We start from the raw sequence: 15,383 nt of genomic DNA, 5'->3' as shown, positions 1-15,383 counted from the left end.
GTTAAAGTTAAAACCTTCCTTTTTATTTAGACAAAAAGGGGGAGATACTGTGGAATTATCTGTACACTGTGAAGATGCGTTGCTCTCATTGCTAATATAAAGCTGATTGTTGGGTGGCTAGGCATGAGTTTGGGGGCAGAGAGAATGCTGGGGAGAAGACCAGGGTCTGAAGAGATGAATGAGATACAGAGTGATCAGGATTGGAAGAACACACATGAGGTAAACAAGCCTCAGGACAGCACTTAGATGAACAGAAATGTGTTAAGTTGTAATTGCTGACTGGAGCCTAAACTACTGGCCGACCATTCCTAATTAACACAAAGTCTCTGTATGGTTATTTGGAACTGGCTGGCATTGCAGAAAAGTCCACCTACAAGCTTTGTTGTAGAAAGGCTAGAAGCCAGGCACTTGGGAAGAGAGGACCTCAGCTGAGAAGATGCCCCACCAGACTGGCCTGTGGGCAAGCCTGTGGTACACTTTGATTGATGATACATGTGAGAGGGCCCAGCTCACTTTGGGCAGTGTCACCTTAAGGCTGGTGGTCCTGGATACTATACAAAAATCGATTGAGGGCCGGAGAGATGGCTCGGCTGTTAAAGGTGAGGCTCACAACCAAAAATATATGGAACTAGGTTGAGCAAGCTGTGAAGAGCAGGTCAGTAAGCAGCACTCCTCCATGGCTTCTGTTTGGGTTCCTAACTCCAGGTTTCTGCCTTTCGTTCCTTTCCTGGCTTTTTTCAATGATAAACTATGATGTGGGGATGAAAGTGTAGTGAACCCATTTCTCTCCAAGTTGCTTTTGTTTCTTTTTGTTGTTGTTTGCTTTGAAACAGTGTTTCTCTGTATAGCTCTGGCAGGGGCAGGTCGATCAGATCTCTGAGTTCAAAGCTAGCTTAGTCTACAGAGTGAACTCCGGGACAGCCAGAGCTACACTGAGAAACCCTTTTAAAAAAGTGAGATGCTCTTCACATACTTGTATAATTAAGTGCTGGGTGACTGTCTCTGGTGTCTGTGTCTCCTCTGGATAGTGAGAGTTTCGTGCTTTTGGCAAAGACTGTGTGGACCACATGTTTCAGATATACCGTCTGCTCCAGCGACTCTGGGGTCTCTGGTGGGGATCAGGCACAGCTGGGAGTTAGATTCACAGTTTTTTTTCTTTTCCTTTTCCTTTTGTGTGTGTGGTGTATGATTGTGGTATATGTACATGTCTGTGCTATGTTGACCACAGGCTGACATCAGGTGTCCTTCTGTTACTCTCTACTTTAGTCTTGGGACTGGCTCTTTTAATGAACTTGGATCTTACTGAGTGGCCCAGGCTGCCTCACCAGTGCTAGGATCACAGGTGTGCACTGTTACAATTGGTCTTTATGGGTGCTGGGGATCAAACTTAGTTCTTCAAGCTTGCATGGCAGGCGCTCTGCCCACTGAGTGTCTCCCCTGTCCCATTGGTACTTCTTCTTCTTTTGGGTTTTCATTCCGTTCCTACATCATCCATGCTCCTTGCTTGTAGGCAAGTATCTTAGTTAGGGTTTCTATTGCTGTGAAGAGACACCACAACTATGACAAGTCTTATAAAAGAAGACATTTAATTGGGGCTGGCTTATAGTTTCAGAGGTTTGGTCCATTATCATCATGGTGGTGTGCAGGCAGACATGGTGCTGGAGACAGAGATGAGATTCCTACATTTTGACTTGCAGGCAACAGGAAGCAGTTTGAAACACTGCGTGTGACTTGAGCATATATGAGACCTCAAAGCCCGCCTCTGTTGCTGAAACGATAAACAGCACACTTGTTGAGGGTATAGGTTTATTGTAGAAATTACTTACAAGAGAAAACGGGCAACCCAGATGAGTCAAGTAGCTTTTGCCACCAAACCAGAAGCAGAAAAGAGAGAGGGCGGCTCTGCCCGCACAATCTTTTATAAAAACCTCTGCCACCTCTAGCCACACCCAAAAGTGGGCCTGGCTAGTGGTATAGTTCACCGCCCTTTCATTATCCCATCTGTATGCATCTCTAGTCACGCCCAAAGTGGGTGTGGCTAACAGCGTGGTGAACCGCCCTATCATTACCCTCCTTGCCTGTGTCCATCTTGGTCCTTGTCTTGTTTTCAGTGGAACTATCTGTCTTTTGTTGTTGGACAATTTCATGTGTGTATGTGTCTGCCAAGACCTTTTTTCTCTGTGACAAACACCTGGAACTGTTTGAAAGAGAAGGATTTATTTTGGTTCACATTTCTGGGTTTGGTCCCTTTTTGGCTTGCTCCATCACTATGATGGAGCAGACTATCATGGCCCTAGAACATATGGTAGAGTTGAGTTTTTCACTGTCTAGTAGCCAGGAAACAGAGACTGGTAACAGGAAGGGCTCAGGACCCAGTTACACCCTTCAAAAGCATGTTCTGAAGCCCATCTTCCCCTATCCTCCATGATTGCACCACCTCCTAACAGTCCATTCATATTTTCAGTTCACCAGTGGATTAAACCATGGGTCAGGAAAGCTCTAGTCTCTGGAAACCATGATAGCATGCACACTCAGACATGAGCTTCCCTAACTTCTAACAACCAATCAAGTTGGCAATCAAAATTAACCATCATGAGTCTGCAAGATGGTTTAGCAGGTAATAGTGTTTGGCACTAAGCCTGAGTGATGGGGCACGCCCTTCTGTATATATGTGTCTCATATTGGTTGATGAATAAAACACTGTTTGTCCTCTAGGTAGGGCTACCAGATGAGGAAAAGGCTGGGGAGAGGAAGACAGAGGGAGGCAGTGAAGAGATGTCATGCTGTCAAAGGAGTAACATGCAAGATTATGGGTAAGGCACAGCCTTGTGGCAATACATAGATTAATAGAAATGGGTTAATAATTAAGACAGAGCTAGCTGATAAGAAGCCCCAGCCATTGACCAACAGTTTATAAATTCATATAAGGCTCTGTGTGTTTATTTGGGGCTAAGTGACTGTGGGACCAGGCAGGACAGAAACTTCCATCTACAAATGGCGCCACCAACTTGGGGCAAGAATTTCCATGTAAAGCCTGACAAAGGCTTAAAAAGGGATCTTAAAATAAAAGAACAAAGTCAAGCATAGCTTCTTGGGAGCAGCATTTTCTTGGGTGGTCTCTGTTTGCTAGAGACAATCAGAGGCTCTCAGCTCCTTTAAAAGAGGCTTCCTGACTCAGAACTAATGACAAAAAGTACAGGACTCTTTTAAGAGGCTTCGATACCAAACAATTAAGTGGTGTTTATGAGCAGCCAGCAACATGCTTCTTCGTGGTAGCATGAACCTAGAAAATCCATGGAGTTGTGGCAATAAGCATGAAGCTACTAAAGAAGCTAGGCTCTTCAAAAGCCAAGGAATAGAATGGGGCTAGCTGCCGCTTTAATTTTAACTTTGCTGTTTAGCAGATAAAAGACTTGTGATCAGAAAAAGATCACAAGGAAATAGAATAATAAAAAGGCCATGTAAGATGGAAAGTACACAGAGAGTTTGGAAACTGTATGCTATTGTGTTGTCTTTGAATTGTTTGGTTGCTGAGGAAGGAGCAATAGCTGTTAAAAGACATTTGATTATAAATCCTGCTGGATTAATCCAATTTATATATTTCGAAAATGCCTTGAATCCTAAATTTAAATCCAAGGACATGTTACTTTGGAAAAGAGATTTTGTTTTTGTTTCCACAGAAAATGAAAAGCTGTGGATTCCTTCCAGACTAGTATGGTTTGATCAAGCAAGACCCCCTGAAGCAGTGGCCCAGGTGATCCAACATCCAAAACAGCTGAGATGATGTAGCTGTAGGATTTGGTCAGGTTTCTGGGTTTTCTCGGGATCCCTGTGGTATCGACAGTACCTCCAAACAGTCAATCTCCTTCTAAAGTATAAAAGGGGAATATAATATAGAAATGAATACTTTGTATTGGTGTGGATTTTGATTTATTGATACAAATTTAAAGTCAATTTGTTATTGGTATATTTCTCCTCATGTTTAAGTATTGCGTTTATATAGCTCTTTTAAAATGTAACATATAATTAAATACAGATTGTAGTCACCTATAACACTCAAAACTTATGTTAGATTTTCTAGATATACAGAAATACATTTCAAATAGATATTCTTAAAACCTTTCAAAGACCTGCAGAATATGGCATTTAAAATGGTTTATTAGGGTTTTCATGACAGTGAGACACAACTGCTCCTGGCAAACCAATTACATCAGAGAGGAAGACTGGCATCAAAGAAACTCCTTATGGAGTTTGCCTTTGACATGGCAAGATTAGCCATTTGGGCAAGAAACTGCTCTTGCCTGAACTGTTTGACTGTGTGCTGTATAAACTAGACATATAGGACCCACAGGCAAGTGACTGCTGAATTTGCCAAAACAAGATGGGACAGTCCTTCAGGGTTCGTGCTTCATGGAAGAGTCTGCTAGACATTCTGCAGGACACAGAGAACAATGACTGGCAAGCTGCTAATACATTCAGGACAGTTTCAAATTTCCTGCTTTCCTGAGAAGTCTGCCAGACACCCTTGGTCTGAAGATGGATGCCCCAGCGTTACAGAAGAACTCTGGGTGACTGTCTAGTCTCAGATCCCAGAATTATTAAACTTGTTTTCCATACATTTTGTTTATATGTGCATAAGTGTAGGGGTGCACATATGGAGGTCAGAGAACAACTTGTGGGAGTCAGTTCCCTCTTACCATATGGGTCCTGGGGCTTGAATTCTAGCCCAGGGCCATGAACTCCTTTACCTGCCAAGCCATCTTGCTGATGGAAGAATTTTACAAATGCATTTATTAGACACATCTGTATGTTTGTGTGCATGTGAGTGTGACATGTCCTGTCAGATAGGTGTATGTGTGTGTGTTTGTGTAGGCCAGGAGCTGATATGCAGTGCTTTCCTCAATTGATCTTCAGCTTAGTTTTGAGACTGGGAGTTCACTGATCCGGGTAAACTAGCTGACCAGCCAGACTCGGGATCCTTCCATCTCTGCTTCCTCCCCACCTCCTCAATGCACACTGAGTCCGAGGACTTAAGTCCTCAGGTGGGGCAAAGACTTAATCAACTGAAGCATCTCTCAGTCTCTGGATATCTTGTCTCCTTTTTCTTGTCATGTCTCTCTTGTGGCATGCATGTGTGGCTTTGCATGTGGGTGGGTGCATGTGAGTTGCACATTTGTACATGTGCACGCAGAGACCTGAGGCTGATGTTGGAGGTCTTCCTTGATTCTCATTGAGGCAGGGCCCTCATTCAACCCACAACCCAGATCAACAACACAGCCAGTCTTGCCAGCCGGCTTCATCATGAGCCCCTTGTTTTTCCCTTCTGAGACAGGGATTACAGGCTGGCCACCATGCCCACCCAGCATTTCACATGGCTTCTCAGGATCTTAACTCCCTAGCACTTTAACCACAGAACCATCTCCCTCCCCCACACCCATTTCTCTTTGAGACAGGGTCTTGCTGTGTGGCTATGCACCCCAAGCTGGCTTTGGACTTGCAGTCCTGAAAGTTGGGGTTACAGTATGCTCTACCACGAGTTGCCCCTGCCTGTTTTTCTGAGTCAGGGCTTCTCCATGTAGCCCCAACTGTGCTCAGACTCACAAAGATCTGCCTGTGTCTTCTTCCTAAGTGCTGGGGTTAAAGACAGCACAGAAGCACTCACATATACATGTGAACAAATAAATACATTTTAAAAATAATTTTTATTTAATGCTGTAGTAGTTAAGGTACAGAGTATAAGGCCAACATTCTAAGGCAACAGCATCACATATATACAATGTATGTTTCCAATTATGTGACATTTGATATACAATGTAATAAAAAGCAGGGCACTTAATAACTCGAATTATATTTCTTTTTGCCATAAGGGACTCTCTATGTAGTCCAGGTTGGCCTGGAACTCACAGAGATCTGCATGCCTCTGCCTCCATAGTTCTGGGATTAAAGCTTGAACCACTGTGCCCAGCATCATTTGAGTTCTTAAATTACTGTACAAGAATTAAACCACTGCCAATTCATTTAAATCTCTCTTATGAGGTCTTCCTCTGCTTGTCTACTCAGGATTTGCCTAGGACTCCCTGACCCAGGATCCCTGACAAACTGACAAAACCCTGGGTTTCAGAGACAATTTGAGGCAATTAGATCCTAATTCAACCCAGATGTCTTGTTTTCCTAGCATGGCTGCTGGCACCTTCTGACATCTGGTGGTCATATGTGGAATCGCAGGTTCTCCGATTAATTCTTGGTAGGATTTTTTTATTTTCTAATTATTTTCTATACTTCTCTCTTAAGGGTAAAATTCCATTTTCTAAAATTGAATCACAAACTTCTGAACCGTATTTCTTGTTCTATAAGGGGGCACTGTGCATTGGTTGAGCACTTAAGCGCAAATATAATACTTAGGTTAACTAACAAATTTTAACAAGTTCTTGTGTGTGAAAACGCTATTCCTTATTAATGCAAAATGTGTTGCTTCTACATGATAGCTACACCAAGACAACGATAAATTGGGCAAAAGGAAAAATTTTGATGAATCTGCATAAAGCTGCGAGTTTCGTTGACAACTCATGTCAATTTTACATTTACAGCTGGAAAGCACATACTGTTTCCAAACCATTTCCCACATGTATTAATAATCTCTTTGAGAACGAGGAACTGTTCTATTTAAATGGCCTTACTAACATCCAATCAGGGGATGATTTTGAAAAAAAAACCTAAGAAGATAGTTTATTCTGATCCAAACAGGAGTGAATATGAATTCATTCAAGTTACCCTGAATCCAGTGTTCCAGCACGGCTGGAATGAAAACAAGGGGAGGGCTGACTCTACTAGCCCTGTTGGCGGAGGGCTTGGCCGAGAGAGGCTCCAGAGGCTCTGGGTTTGACCCTCAGCATATTATAAGCCGGGTGTGGTGGTACACGAATGGCAGCACGAGGAAGGTAGAGACTACAGGATCAGGAGTTCAAGGCCACCTTCTGCGACTTATGTAGTTCAAAGCCAACCTGGGTTTCACGGGCTCCTGTCTCAAAAGGAAAAAAATACATATACGTGTATATATATATTTCAGTTTGAAATCTCGCACACCCACGCCAACTCCTGGGTCGCTGGGCTGGTCCAGGTCGGGCACCATGTCCTTTCGCCCGACCCAGACCACTTTCACACTCGACTCTGAACCCATTTTTTGGCCTACATTAGGGTTCTTCCCGCGCTCGCATCAACGACCGCGCATGCGTAAACGGTACGAGGCCGACCTACCTATGATGCACGATTGACGCAGGTCGAGAGCTCAGTTCCCAGGGCAACAAGCGCCGCCCGCCCGCCTTCCGCTGCTGCTGCGCGTCACTTCCTGTTCACCTCCCTCTTTTTTTTTCTACCTGGTTGACGATTGGTTCCGCCTTGCGCGGCGTGCGGCGGGGCGGTGCTGGGAAAGGCGAGCCTTCGGCCGTGGATAGGACCTGAGCTGGGGTGGGCGGGGTCGGGCGGAGCTTGGCTTCTCCCGGCCAATCGCTTTCAAATCTGCCCCCGGGGCGCCGCGGAGCATGCGCAGTCTCTTAAGGGGCCTAGAATCCACTACTCCGGAGTTTGCGAGCATCCGGAGGGAACTCTGACAGCGCGCGGGAGGTGTGGCCTTGGGGGCGGGGCCGCTGGCAAAGGCGTTGATTGGCCGATTGGTGCTGGCGTAGGGACTTCTTGGTTCATTCATTCATTCACTCACTCACTCACTCACTCACTCACTCACTCACTCACTCACTCACTCACTCACTCACTCACTCACTCACTCACTCACTCACTCACTCACTCACTCACTCACTCACTCACTCAATGGATTGAGGGACACCAGGCTTTACAATTTCGACCCTGTTCCCCAGAAGCCCACGGTTTGGTTGACACTTCGGTGTTGCCCTCTCACTTTGATAGCGTTTTGCAAAAGGGGGACACAGCCTCTCTCGTGTGGCTCCACCTCCGAACTCAGCCGTTGTACACCTCAAAACCTGAGTGGCACCCTGGCCTGCTGCTTATTTACCCCTGAGCCTTTTTCCTTCACTTTCCATCCACCTGGACAGCAGAGCTGTCTCACAGAGGCCCTGCGAGGCTTGAGATGAGCCTGAATCATCTAACCTTGGGGTTAAATTCCAGGCTGTTTGGCACACTGCTCTCTTAGCATGCATGTAGTCTTGGGCTCAACCCCCACATCCCTATAATCCTGAGCTGTGGGGGTGAAGGCAAAAGACTCAGAAGATCAAGGTTACGTTGCAAGTTTCAAAGTCAACCTGGGCTACACGAGAGCTGCCTCAAAGTCTTCCTTTCTAGTTGTTGACTTTACTAAGTGTACCGGTGTGGGCACACTGAGTGCAGGTGCCACAAGTCAGAGGGGCAGATCCTCTACAGCTGTGGTTACAGACAGTTGTTGGGCTTGGAACTCTGGTCCTCTGCTTGAAGAGTATTTGCTCTTAACCCTAAGTGTTGACTTTAAGGGGAGAGTTGCTGTCTATACTGGAGTCTGAATAATTCTAAAGGAGGAGTTAGGATATCAAACCCCCAAATTCTGGGTCCTCTCCACCCAACATACCGACAATAAATCAACAGCGTGGTTTACATTGTCTAATATATGTATTTTATTTTTCAGTGACTCCATACCAAAGAACTGTCACAAGGAGTATGGCTGCCCTTTTAACTGGGATGACCTGCTTTGCAGGAACAAAGTGAGCTTATACGAGACACTTACGAGAAGCCCATTCATTGCAAATGATAAGGTAGGAGCTCCAGAAACAGTAGCCACCACCACTGTGTTATTTGTGTCTATAGTGTATATGTGTGTGTGTGCTTTTGTGTGTGCTTGTTTGTGTGGAGGTCAGAGGTCAGCCTTGTGTGGCTTCCTCAGTCTCTCTCCATGTCAGTTTTTCAGATCTCTCAGTAAACCTGGAGTTCTGGTGAGGCTAGTTGGCTCAAAAATCCCAGGGATCCCTCTGTGTCTGCCTCCCTAGTGCTGGGGATTACAGACACACTCCACCACACCTATTTTTTGATGTGGGTGCTAGAGCCAAACTCAGTTCCTCATGCTTGGGACACAAGCACTTGTTGACTAAGCCATCACTCCAGTCCCATAATTACAGTGTTTTGAGGGATGAGTTCTGAAGGTCTAATCTAGGGGCTTCTTGGTGATGCTGAATAAGGCAGTTAAATAGATTCCCCACGCCTTGGCCTGTGAACAAGAAAGCCCAGATTCGAGATGGCTTTGTGTTCACGTGGGAAATAGAAGCCCCTAGATCTGACAGTGTTTATGCAGCATGAGGTGGTCCTGTCACCGACCAGAATACTTTTAGCTAGGACAATATGAGATTATCCCAGGCAAAAAAAGACGTATCAACACCTTATTACTGATTTTGCCTTACTTTGTGTCCAATTGATTTTTTACATTTTATTTTGTTTAATCCTGATAACAGTCCTTTGGAGCAATCATTCCACTTAATAGATGGTGACATTGAAGGCATATATTTAAAGAGTGATGGCTAGGGGCTCCAATCTGCACTACAGTTTTAATTATGACTATGGTAATTGTCAATCCTACCAATCCTGTTTGGTCCTATTCTTTGAGGTTCTATGACTGAGTATTTCAGAGAAGCAGATTTTCTCTCCCTCCCTCTTTCTTTTTCCTTTTTATTATTCCTTCCTTCCTTCTTTTTTTTTTTTTTGAGACAGGGTTTCTCTGTGTAGCCCTGAGTGTCCTGTAACTCACTCTATAGACCAGGCTGGCCTCAAACTCAGAGATCTAGCTGCTTTTCCCTCCCAAGTGCCGGGATTAAAGTTGACGCCACCACCACCACCTGGCATATTCTATCTCTTTTTACTAGACAATTTTCTCGTTTTTTTCTTTTTTGCCAGTTTTATCATCATCATCATCATCATCATCGTGTGGGTAAGGTGTTTGAGAGTGGGGACACTTATGCCTCTCAGCAGGTTTGGGGATCAGAGGAAAGCTTCTGGGAGTCAGTGTTTCCCTTCTGTGAGTTCTGGAGATGGAACTTGGGTCACTAGTCTCAGTGGCAAGTGTCTTTCCAAGCTAAGCCACCTGGCTGCTCTTTTCTTGTTTCTTTCCTTCTTTCTTTGGCACACTTGTCTCCTCCCTAGACAAGGTCTACGATTGCTCCACTGATGTATGTACTCAGGTTACTGAAGAATCTCCTAGTCAAACTTGTTATGGCCTGAATAAGTTCTTCCCAAATTTCTATGTTGAGATTAATTCCTATGTGATGGTTTAGGAGATCTGGTCTTAGGGAAGTTGATGAAGTCAGAAGGGCTCTGACCTTAGTATGATCAGTGTCCTTCAAAGAGGACAGAGGGCTAGCTGAATCCATGCACTATGAAGACACAAGAAATTAGCAGTCTGGAACCCAGAGAGGGTCCTATTGGTGCATTAGCTGCTGTCCTGGAATAGCACCCAAGCACTGGTAAACTGTGAAGGACGGATGCTTATTTGTCCTTTGTACTGTGGGACACAAGGTCCAGTGGCCCCATCCGGGAATGGCATTGCTGCCAGTGTCCCATGCCGCACAGAGCCCCACACCAGACAAGGAGTGTGCTTGTTTCTGTATCTGCCTGTGTTTTACCCATTTTCTTACAAAGTGACCAGTATTTAATCTTAATCATGCCCAGGACCTTAATCCTAATCGTCTCCTAATTATCCACCTCTAGTCACCAAGGCCAGATGATGTTTCCACACCCTCAGTACCTCATCATAAGGATTAAACATCAACACATTTCTTTTTTCTTATGTACAGTATTAGTGTGGACAAAGAATTTAATATTACTTACAAAAGTGTAATAAAATTTCACAGTCTTTTCCTGGAGTAAATAGCTGCACACACTGTTTCTTCATAAAACACAGTAAAAATTGATGACGATTGGTCTTTGCAGAGCCTAGTAATAAGTCCTATCTTATTTTTGCATATTATACCCAATATTTTATGCCGAATTAAAACCCAATCTTTCTTAAACAATGCCATCAAATTGCCATGTAAACTCTACATGTGACAAAGGTGGACAATCTTCATAGTCACGGCACATGGCAAGGGCTTCATGACAATATGGCTTTGCTGGTATCCTACCCTCATACTTCTAGCCTCCAGGACTGACCAGTAAGTACCCCTGTTTAAGTCACCCAGCCTACCATCATATGTTACAGAAGCCTCGGTTAAAAGAAGTAGGTGCCACCAAAGCCTCCACCTCTACTAAGCACTCTCTTGGGACCTGGTGTGAATATGAGGGTGAAAGTGCTGTAAATAAAATAGGATGGTCCACGTTCGAGGTAAAAAGTGCCTTTGGGAGGCTAACACTTCATGACAGATAGGCAGCTGGTGCCTGCTTGTTGGGACAGTCAGGGTGCTGCCACTCCTCCCAAACCAGAGGTTTGACTCAGGGTGGGAAAATCACAGGCAGCTTGTGTAGGGGATTAAGTCCATGCCTCTGGAGGGTCCCTGAGTAACTGGTGCTGGGGTGGGAAAAGCCACTAAGAAAGTCTTTGTTGTGAGACATGGACATAAAGAGGAAGAGAAGGAAGGATACCTAAGAAAGTAATGAGGAACAGGTGGGGCGTCTCACACCTTTAATCTTAGCACTGTGGAGGCAGAGGTGAGTTCCAGGGCAGTTGGGCTCCATAGCAAACTCCAGGATTGCCAAGGCTACATAGTGAGATTCTGTCTTTAAGACAAAAACAAAGCCAAACCTAGACAACATCTGGTTAAGACTATACACCCCAGAGTTCTTGGTCAGTGAGGATCTGGACGAGGGATGTGTGATGGGAAAATTGTTTTTGGTAACTAATCTGTGTATGTCTGCTTACTAGGGGTTGTAAGACCATGAGCAAAGTGTGGTTTTCGCCGCACACTGTGTCTCCAAATCCAGCTTGGGTTTGGGCAAGAGCATTTGTTCCTCATAGAACTGATTATTTTATTTTTACTAACCTTAGCTGTCTACAAATGTCCTACAGGCAGTCTTTGTATATCTTTGAATTCCCACCCTTCAGAGGAGATGCTGGGGGAAATGTTACAGATAGTAAACAATGTGTTAGAGACAGTGAAAGACAGCTTTGGGCCTGTCCTGGACACCCTAGCTTGGTGGCCTGAGGATGTGGCAAGCTTTTACTATGCCAAGCTTATTCCTATTTACTGTCCTATCCCTCTTCTGTTTGGTAAGGTGTTCCCCTCCCACACAGGTGCCAGGGCAGTGAAAGAATACAGTGGGTACATTATAAACAGGAGAGTGATGCATAAAAAAGCAACATTTCCTATTGCCAGCTTCCTATCTTGCTTCCCAATGTGTGTATGTTATCTATTTATAGAGAATTAGAACAGAAAAGAACTATGAAAGAGTTGGACGTGTCCTGGATTGAAACCCTTAAATAGCACCAGCCACTTACATGTTCCTAGCCAAATGGTGCATCTTTTCTGTACCCCAATGTGCAGCATAGCTCTATTGTGATGATCTGTGATGCATCAGTGCTAAATAAACATGAGCCTGGCTCCCGGCACACAGACCTCCCTCTTCTCTCTCACACACACAAAAACCTGAACACAAACACAAACTCACTGGCTTCGACAAGGATAAAGATGAGAATATTATTAAAAAGGTGAATTATAAACAAGCAAGTTATAAAACAGCACGGATACATAGCAGAACAAATAAATGCTTGCTAGTTTAAAGCTAGTTTGCCTCAGATGACTTTTCTCTTGTACTTGCTGAGTGGTTCACTCTGGTTCCCCATTACTATTTTTAATTGCACTTTTTAAATGAAAAGAAATGCCTGTGTAAGGTAGAGAAGCTTCAAACCGAATACTCCATACATTCTCTCCTTTTTATAAACACACGGGGTCTTACAGCCTTCAGGAACTACCCAGCTTCTTGGCAGACTGGCCTCCAAGGGGCTCAGGAACCTTTAGGGGATGGATTTTGTGCTGGGGCCCATGTCAGGATCCTGGTTTGACTGCAAAGGTAGCTAGTCTGATTCAGGCTTAAGCTTGACCTCATTCTTCAGAGAAGGCGTCCCCTAGGCTTTTTTTTTTTTTTTTTTTTTTTTTTTTTTGGTTTTTCGAGACAGGGTTTATCTGTGGCTTTGGAGGCTGTCCTGGAACTCGCTTGGTAGTCCAGGCTGGTCTCGAACTCACAGAGATCCGCCTGCCTCTGCCTCCCGAGTGCTAGGATTAAAGGCGTGCACCACCAATGCCCGGCTTCCCCTAGGCATTCTTATATTACACATACCATCTTTCCCAACCTGTAAGGGGGTGAGGGGGCTTGAGGGTCGTGGTTGGAACGCCAAGTCGCTTGAGGGCCATATAGTCTGGCTTAGCGAGGAGTGGCCAGGGTGATACTGGGGTCTCCCCTGGGTGCCACCACCAGGGAAGGGCAAATCCAGCCCGGAATGGAAGACTGGCCGTTCCCACCATAGGCACCTCCCTTAGGTTTCCTGCCCTACGCTCCTCCTCTGGCTCCTCCCATCTCCATTCCCTTCCTGCTCCCTTCCCGATCATCCACGTCCTTCCTTTTCTTCCAGTCCCACCCTCTGCTCTTCCTTCCTCTCCCTCCTCTCCCTCCTCCCTCCTCCCAGCCTCCTTCGCAGGCTCCAGGTCTCTGGGAAAACCCGGGGCAGATCTTAGGCCCGAGTACGCCTTGCGCACGCGCAGGAGCTGCGCCGGCTGGGCTGGTGGTTCCTGGCTGCTCGGTCCCGCCGCCCTCCAGGCCTCGGCTCCTGGTAGGGACCGCCACGCTGAGTAAGTGCCCGGCTGGGGCCCCGCGTTGGGGTTCGGGGCCGGAGGGACTGGCTGGGTGATTAGCCCTGTTTGCACCTGCTCGAGTCTCCGTGTCTGCTCATGTCCCCTGTTTGCCGGGTCCTCTGCTTGTCCAGGTCCCCGAGTCTGCCCAGGTCCCCTGAGGGGACAGGCTGCTACCCTGTCCTGCTTGCACCTGCGGTGCGGGGTGCGCACCTGTAGGATCTGCATCCACCTGTCCCGGATGGTCTGCACCTGCAGCTCTCGGCAGGCCTGGCAGTCTCTGACTCTCAGTCCCTCCTCTTTTCCGTGCTGGAGCCTGGCTTGGGCTGCACGGTGCGCCACGCCCCTCGCCCACAATGCTGCACCTGGAACCGGGTGCTCCATCCCCAGCGACCCAGTCTAGCAGCGCAGTGTCTCCAGTCCAGCCCGGCTGGGCAGTTTCCCTGGAATGAAATCTTGGCTCTGTAAAACTCCAGTTTGCCTCCAGTGACAGCTTGGGCGGAGAAAGTGTTACACCGCACTGGGCCTTTGATCATGGCTTTCTGTTGTAACCTCTCTTCCCTGTTACATTGTTAAGCAGAGCTTTCTGGTGTTGTATCAGATGAGTGTGGCCTTTAACGGAGCTGAAATCGGGCTCTGTTGAATTCAAGGAAAAGTATGTGGCCGACACACCCCCTTTAAAACAGTGACTTTGCAGAGTTACAGCTGCTTCCTCATCTGCCTTGTCTGTTATTACTGAACAGTAGCACCAGGTGCATGATGTTGGAAACCTAGGATTTTCCAGAATGTTTCCTGATGAGGTTTGGTTTTCTTTTTAAAAATTTTTAGATGGTAGACTAATGGGGGAGGGGAGGAGATATTGTCAAGAAACTTTTTTTGGGGGGGTTTTCAAGACAAGGTTTCTTTGTATTGTTTTTTGGAGGCTGTCCTGGAACTCGCTCTGTAGATCAGGTTGGCCTCGAACTCACAGAGATCCGTCTGCCTCTGCCTCCCAAGTGCTGGTATTAAAGGCATGTGCCCCACCACCCGGCTAAGAAACTTAATCTTAAATTAAAAAAAAAAATGGGAAACAGGCCGGTATAGTGGTGTTTGCCTGTAACTGCCTAGCACTGGGGCAGGGGATTGCCAGTTCAAGACTAGCTTGGGCAACTTAGTGAAACTTAGATAAAACTTAGATAAAAAGAGGGGAGAGGGTAAGTGCTCGTGGGGAGAGAGCTTTCCTAACATGTGCAAGGTTATGGGGTTCCTCGCTTCACATGCACTCCAGGGGTTTCCAGTATTTTCACAGTTGTGTGACTATCACCATTCCAGAACACTTTGTTATTACTGGGAAAGAAAACCCATACCTTTTAGAGAGTCACCCTTCATCCCTAACCCTTGGAAATCCTAGCAGCCATAGATGTGCTTCCCTTTTTTATGGATTTGCAGGTTCTGGGCATTTCATGTTAGTGGAATCATCCACTGTCCAGCTTTGTCTGGCTTCTTTCAGCCTACTGCTTTCCAGGTTCGTGTGTGTGTGTGTGTGTGTGTGTGTGTGTGTGTGTGTGTGTGTGTGTGTGTAGAGAGAAAGAGGGGGTAGGGAGAGTTAGTTGTTAGTAGGTTCTGGAAATAGATGGTGGT

The 15,383-nt window shown here is 45.9% G+C and overlaps 1 protein-coding gene across 8 annotated transcripts in view; it reads left to right on the top strand.

Moving 5' to 3' along the window:
* Nucleotides 1-7,782: 7,782 nt before the first annotated feature.
* Nucleotides 7,783-15,383, top strand: part of Trappc9 (trafficking protein particle complex subunit 9) — a 456,271-nt gene continuing 448,670 nt past the window's right edge. For 2 of the 8 annotated variants that reach the window (XM_040736319.1, XM_040736315.1), the window contains exon 1: nucleotides 7,791-8,753. In XM_040736319.1, the coding sequence (XP_040592253.1) occupies nucleotides 8,746-8,753 (8 nt within the window). In that variant the 5' untranslated portion in view covers nucleotides 7,791-8,745. Of the gene's footprint in view, nucleotides 8,754-13,567; nucleotides 13,764-15,383 lie in introns of those variants that run through there. The other 6 variants (XM_040736320.1, XM_040736316.1, XM_040736322.1 and 3 more) reach the window with 5 other exon arrangements.

Source organism: Mesocricetus auratus, unplaced genomic scaffold (genome assembly GCF_017639785.1).
Source record: "Mesocricetus auratus isolate SY011 unplaced genomic scaffold, BCM_Maur_2.0 Super-Scaffold_100055, whole genome shotgun sequence".
Classification (NCBI taxonomy): domain Eukaryota; kingdom Metazoa; phylum Chordata; class Mammalia; order Rodentia; family Cricetidae; genus Mesocricetus; species Mesocricetus auratus.
This window is presented reverse-complemented; position numbering and strand designations above follow the sequence as displayed.